Source organism: Sinocyclocheilus rhinocerous, unplaced genomic scaffold (genome assembly GCF_001515625.1).
Source record: "Sinocyclocheilus rhinocerous isolate Xijiao unplaced genomic scaffold, SAMN03320098_v1.1 scaffold3, whole genome shotgun sequence".
In the NCBI taxonomy this organism is placed as follows: Eukaryota; Metazoa; Chordata; class Actinopteri; order Cypriniformes; family Cyprinidae; genus Sinocyclocheilus; species Sinocyclocheilus rhinocerous.
The window spans coordinates 331,966-338,463 of record NW_015658759.1 but is presented as its reverse complement, the minus strand read 5'-3'; the positions used below and the strand labels follow the sequence as shown (position 1 = coordinate 338,463).

Sequence of the window (6,498 nt, the reverse complement as noted above, 5' to 3'; positions counted from 1 at the left end):
AAAAAAAAAAAAAAAAACCCCCCCCCCCCCCCCCATATAATGACTTGTAGTGTTTTTTAAAGAATTCTCTTCTGCTCATCAAGCCTGCATTTATTTGATCATAAATACAAAAACACTAAACAAACAAAAAAACCGGTAATATTGCGATTTTTTTTTACAATTTAAAATATTGTTTTTCTGTTTTAATATACTTTAAAATATAATTTATTCCTGTGATGCAAAGCTGAATTTTCATCAGCCATTACTCCATAGTCTTCAGTGTCACTTGATCCCTCAGAATTTATCCCTCTGATTTATTATCAATATGCTGATTTATTATTATCAATGTTGGAAACAGTTGTGCTGCGCTTAAAATTGTTTTGGAACCTGCGATACTTTAAAAAATACAAAATACAAATTTCGAACAAATAAGTCTTTACTATCACTTTTTTCAATTTAACACATCCTTGCGGAATTAAAAGTATTAATGTCTTTCAAAAAAGAAAGAAAAAAAAGTATCACAGTTTCCAACTATTTTTTAAAGCAGCACAACTGTTTCCAACATTGATAATAAATCAGCATATTAGAATGAAGGATCATGTGACACTGAAGACTGGAGTAATGATGCTAAAAAATTCAGCTTTGCATCACAGGAATAAATACATTTTAAAATATATTAAAGCATTCACATATTAAAGATGTTCATAATATTTGCGCTGCAATATTTGACCGGAACGATAAAAATGACGGTCATTTTCGTCAGTTAACTTACAACTTGTTAGATGTAGCATTCTACTCGCTTTAAATAAGACAGTTAATTGTAATAATGTTTCACAATATGACTGTTGTATAAATAAATAAATAATATACACACACAATATAACTATACTGTATTTTTGATCAGATAAATTCAGCATTGAGCATAAGAGACTTCTTTCAAAAACATATAAAGTTACTGACTTCAAACTTCTGAACAGTAGTATATTTTCTACTGTACACTAATAAAACTGTAAAGAGCTAAAAATCTTCCTATGGCTATGTCATATTTTCTATCTAATTGTCATTTAATATTGTGGGACATAAAGCCTCGAGCCTCTTTATTTGCTTTTTTAACAGTCCTCTAGTGAATCAGATGTTTCCTCACTGCAGAATATTACAAGAGGAATCAAGTGGATAATAACAGAAGCTAGCTTTGACATGTTTCATATTCATTAACTTGTCAAAAACACATTTGCACTGTAGTAATTATGACTGTTATCTTGTTTTGCTGTATTTTGGCATGTTTCAAAGATAATTATGATGGCTGTTTTGTTAATAAACAGAATCTCTTGGCAGAGGAAGCTCATGCATTTGGGCCTTTTTAAAAAGCACTTTTCTACATGCAGGATGTTCTTAAAGTTTCATAATTTTTAATTGCTTAGTTAATACGGTATCTAATCAAGAAATCAAAGTCCTGCCCCATACTTAATTCCGTCTTTGCCCATCTCTTTTTTGTTTCTCTTTGTCTTTATTTCTTTCTGCCTGCATCGGCCCGTACAGAAACATGGCTTTCAACTTGCTGTCATATCATGCTGGATGTGGAAGCACAAGTCTGGCTTTGATCTTCAAACAGGTCTTGTGTCAGTGTGGGATGAAAGCTGAAGGTTCAGACGTGTACATACACTCCCAGAGGAAGTCACGTGACTATCAGCACAGGTTTTATAACAGTGCTTCTTAAAACAACAAGAAAAGATGTATTAAATGTTCTTAAAGACAGAAACACATTTTGCTTAAAACAACAGTGTCTGACATGTCAGGTCACTGCACTAAGCTAAAGAAAGCCATTTTCTATAAGAAAGTGAAGGAAGTGCCTCTAAATCCAGTTTCATGTAGCAATAACCTGGCCACATCAGAACTATAGCTCTGACATAAAATAATCAGATTTGTTAGATTTGGGGTATAAAGATCCTTTTTTTATTTCCTCTGAGTAAATTCTGTGGTTTCAAAGATCATATTTTACTGGACACTAGCACCAGTGGAGGAAAATGAAAGAAACACAAATGGCCTTTTGCTTATACGTTTGCTAGTTGTTTTAGCATGTTGCTATGCAGTTGCTAGGGTATTCTTGGTATTTTCTATGGCTTTTCTAGGTGATTGCTAGTTTGCATATCACTGCCTTAAAGGGATAGACCCTCCCATAGACAGCAAGGTAACTACCACGTTCAAGGTCCAGAAAAGTACCAAGATGATCGACAAAGTAGTCCGTGTGACATCAGTGGTCCAACTGTAAAGTTACGAAGCTACGAGAAGCCCTCATATTTCATCAACAATATCTTAAATTGTGTTCCGAAGATGAACGAAGGTCTTACGGGTTTGGAACAACACGAGGGTGAGTAATTAATGACAGAATTTTCATTTTTGGGTGAACTAACCCTTTAAGTCAAAAGAAAAAACACAAGAAAAAAGATGCACACTACCCTGTAACTCTTGTCAAATGCTGTACAGCAGTTTGTTCAGGGTCATTTAAAGGAAAGAAGCCTTAAACTGCCTCATACTCTCGTAGACATATTATTTAGCTCACAAGTTTATACATTTGAATGCTTTCGTTACATTTGATAAGTTGTAAAGCAGCCCAGTGTTTTGAACAGAGGGTTTTATACATTCACAGTAAAGCCACTGAATGTTGAATCACAGCTTTGATGAACTATAAGGCACAATGTTATGTTATAAATGTTAATATCGACAGCATGTGGTAGTAGTTTACAAAATACTGCACAATTATGCCTCTCTAAGCCTTGATGAATACTGTACAGTGATTTACTTCCATAATATTTTCATGGTTTAACATTTTTAGAATTACTCACTTTGGACATTAAAGGTGGGGTAAGCGATTTTTCAAAAACGCTTCAGAAAACTGATTCGGGCCGACTGGCAAAACAAACTTGTAGCCAATCAGTAGTAAGGGGCGTGTCTATTCATGATGTGGAGGAGAGAGCGTTCAGTGCACAGGATGGACATTAGCCGAGCGACAGAACTACAAAGCGACCGTTGAAAATCATTTGAAATTTGTGTCAATATGTCATAAATAGAATGCAGCAGCAGTTTTCTGTTGGGGATTTGTCATGTCGCGCCGCATCCAGTGTAGACCATAGATGGGGTAGGGTCGTGTTTGTTTTGGTGATTTCAAATGTCAACATTGGCTACCAGAAATCGCTTACCCCACCTTTAAAACGAATAATTCATGAGAACAAAAACTATTTCTATCACATTTGGATTGGCTGAACATATTCGATCATTTTAATTACAAGCCTGTCAGTACATGGAAATAACGGTTGCTAACTAAAGCTCAAACATGCATTCCTGCAGCATCAGAATGTCCCGAACTGTGCAAACACGCTGGTAAACAATATATACACATGCAAATCAAAATAATATTGATCAACTTAATTTGGAAGAATCTGAAAGGTTATGAGTTCAGCAGGATCTGATGGTTCACTGCATCACTACAAAAATGTTTGCTTAAAGATACTCAAAATCAACTTGAACTTGCCTCCTTTCTGATGGCATGGCATAATGTAAACCATAGTGTACTTTAAGATGAGAAGCTTTGTTCACCACTAAAAGGTTTAAAAGAGTGTCAGAAGAATCTTTCTGCTCTAGAAACAATATCAGCAATAACAGGCAGTAATATAACAGCAGAGGTAAAAAAAATAAAAATCTACCCAATAACAGATCAAACAAATACATTTAATCAAAAAACACAATTCTTCCCTTCGGTTTTGCTCCCTCTGAGTGCAACTGACCACCACTGGGTCAATAATACAGACATTCAACATACAATTAATAATCTGTCATATCCTTTCTGGTTGATATTTGATTTCAGGTTGGAATCAGAACCACCACTGTCCAAGTACTCAGATAAAGTCATTTGAGATGTTACGGTCATGATTTCTGCAGCAACTTACAATTTTGAAATAGCGCTGATGACTTTCGCATTTACATCCAATTGATTGTGAAGTTACGACTGAGGTTCAGACCCAAGTCTGTTACTGTCAGCACCTAGACGGGCATAAGACAATAAAAAAATTTCTTTCACGCTCATTTTGCATGAATTTAAGTATTTTTTTGTACTTGCATTACTGTTTTTAGCTATTTATTTTTTTTATTTAAAAAAATCATGACTGATACCACTGCTAACTGAAAGCTTGTGACGTATCAGAGGACTGCGAATGAACATTTTTATCCTTCTAACTTACTGGGAACAGTTCAAAATTCACCTGATAACAAAATGTACAAAATCATCACTGATTTGTAACCAGTAGTACCTAAAACAATATTGAAGTATATTACCTGATTGTCACGGTAAGTGAACGCTGCCTCTTGTGAATTCACGGTTACGTTTTCTGGCTCCACCTTCACCCCATAAAAGGAAACGGTCTCCACTGTGATGTAAGCAGCCTCTTCATGATTATGCAGCACCTCTGATGTCATCGTATTCTGGAGATCATTAATAAAGAAGATCATTATAATCATCATCCCTGATATCAGGCAGGGTAATAACTAATGCAAATTATGCAAAGTAATTGGCATGATCTTTTAGAGAAACATTTAAGAACAAGCAAGTGATGCATTTAATAAAATACCTTTGGATAAAATGGGTATAAACTGAATAACTGATGAAAAGATTTAGCAGAGGTGATGTAAAACAGGTATATAAATATTTTTTTATAACATGTCCATAGTATAAGATTCAAATGAATGCTTATTAAAGGGGACATCAGATGCAAAATTCACTTTTACATGGTGTTTGCATGTAAATGTGTCTTAGCAGTGTGTGGACACAACCACGCTACAATGATACAAATCCATACGCTCTTTTTTTTTAATTCCCAAAAAACCTAAACCGTGTCAATTATCAAGCTGTTTTGATTTTCTGTGCAGGATGACGTCATACTGCTCAGGCCCTGCCCACGACTAATGGACTGTCCCGTATTAGCATAATTCTGCCCTCAGCCAGTTGTACGCTGTCCTCCATTTTCTCCGCGCTCGAGCAGCTGTAGCGACAACGTCTCGTAAGCAATGCAGATGTTTTGTATTTGGATGTAAAAATGAACATAAGAGTCTTCATTTTCTCCCGACATCAGAGCCTCTGAGGATGCAGTGGATTCGTTTTATTTTTGATGGTAACATACTACCGAATACACAAAAAACAGAAGAGAGGGGCGGGGAGAGCAGAGCTCATTATCATTTAAAGAGACATGCACCGAAATGGATCGCTGTGATCACCCCGCTGTTTTTGACAAGGTAAAAAGGGTGTTGTTTTACACGACCATTGAGGAATTTTAATCAAAGTATGCTGCAGACATTTCATGAAGACCCTAAAGAATCACACCAACTGATCTGGGGCATCTGATGTCCCCTTTAAAAATTAAAGCCTGCTGGTTTATTGCAGTGAAGGTGAATTGTGCATTTTCTGTACCTGTTCTACTGTGAAATAGATGTAAGCATATTGATCTTTCTCATAAGTGTCAAGGGTCTCTCCATCATCCCAATACAAATCACCCTTGGCCAGGCCGTCCTCACTCAGACTCACAATCAGATTAAGGGGCTGACCGCTGCTCACCCACAGGGTGGTGTTAGGTCTCTGAAACACAAACAAATTAAAATAAACAAGGACACAAATAGAAGTGATCAGACAGCATACACACATGCATATGCGCAAATGTTACCAAAAAGTTAATGTCTTATAAGTTTGCCTTATAATTAGAGCTCTATCATTACAATATAATATAAATATATTTTATATACAGTATGTGTGTGTATATTATTTGCTGAAAATTTTCTTCTCCACCAGAGCTCACAAAACTATTACTGTATGTATGTACGCAATATAACAAAGAGTGAAAAATTTAAGGGGGTCTGAATACTTTCCGTACCCACTGTATATATATATATATTACTTAATTTATGCATTTATGTAATTTTTAGACATAAAAATACAATTATTATAATAAATAAATTGCCGTTACATAATTTATGAGTCACCTGTGTAGGTATGATGGAACCCTCTCTGAGATGTAAGTTGATTTTGTCTATTGGAGCCTGAAGATTGATTTCTTCTCCACTGCTTACCAATGAGTCACCCTGTATGTGATACAAACAAATATGAATATTGTATGAGACTCCAAAGTAAGAGAATTTTGAGTTTCTAAGAGGGTTTCTAGAGAGATGTGACTTACGGTGTGGAAATCGTACCAGAGACCTTTAGGGAAATATCCTACAACATAATCTTGCCCTGCCTCCAAAACCGGTGTGACCAGCAAACTCTTTCCCCATAGGAACTGTTTATCGATCCCGTACGTCTTCTCATCATTTGGGAACCTGAAACACACCACAAAAAGTGATTATTGCAAAGAATTAAATTAAAGTGTATATCCTCCTGAAATTATATATATATATATATATACACACACTGTATATATGCACACTACCGCTCAAAAGTTTGGGATCAGTAAGACTTGTAATGTTTTTTAAAGAAGT

At 35.5% G+C, this 6,498-nt stretch overlaps 1 protein-coding gene across 1 annotated transcript in view; it reads right to left on the bottom strand.

Annotated features, from left to right (window-relative positions):
• Positions 1-3,128: 3,128 nt before the first annotated feature.
• Positions 3,129-6,498, bottom strand: part of LOC107722961 (lysosomal alpha-glucosidase-like) — an 18,240-nt gene continuing 14,870 nt past the window's right edge. The window contains exons 16-20 of the mRNA XM_016531460.1: positions 6,198-6,339; positions 6,004-6,102; positions 5,438-5,602; positions 4,309-4,455; positions 3,129-4,017 (exon numbers count right to left, since the gene is read on the bottom strand). Of these exons, the coding sequence (XP_016386946.1) occupies positions 3,955-4,017; positions 4,309-4,455; positions 5,438-5,602; positions 6,004-6,102; positions 6,198-6,339 (616 nt within the window). The 3' untranslated portion in view covers positions 3,129-3,954. The remainder of the gene's footprint in view (positions 4,018-4,308; positions 4,456-5,437; positions 5,603-6,003; positions 6,103-6,197; positions 6,340-6,498) is intronic.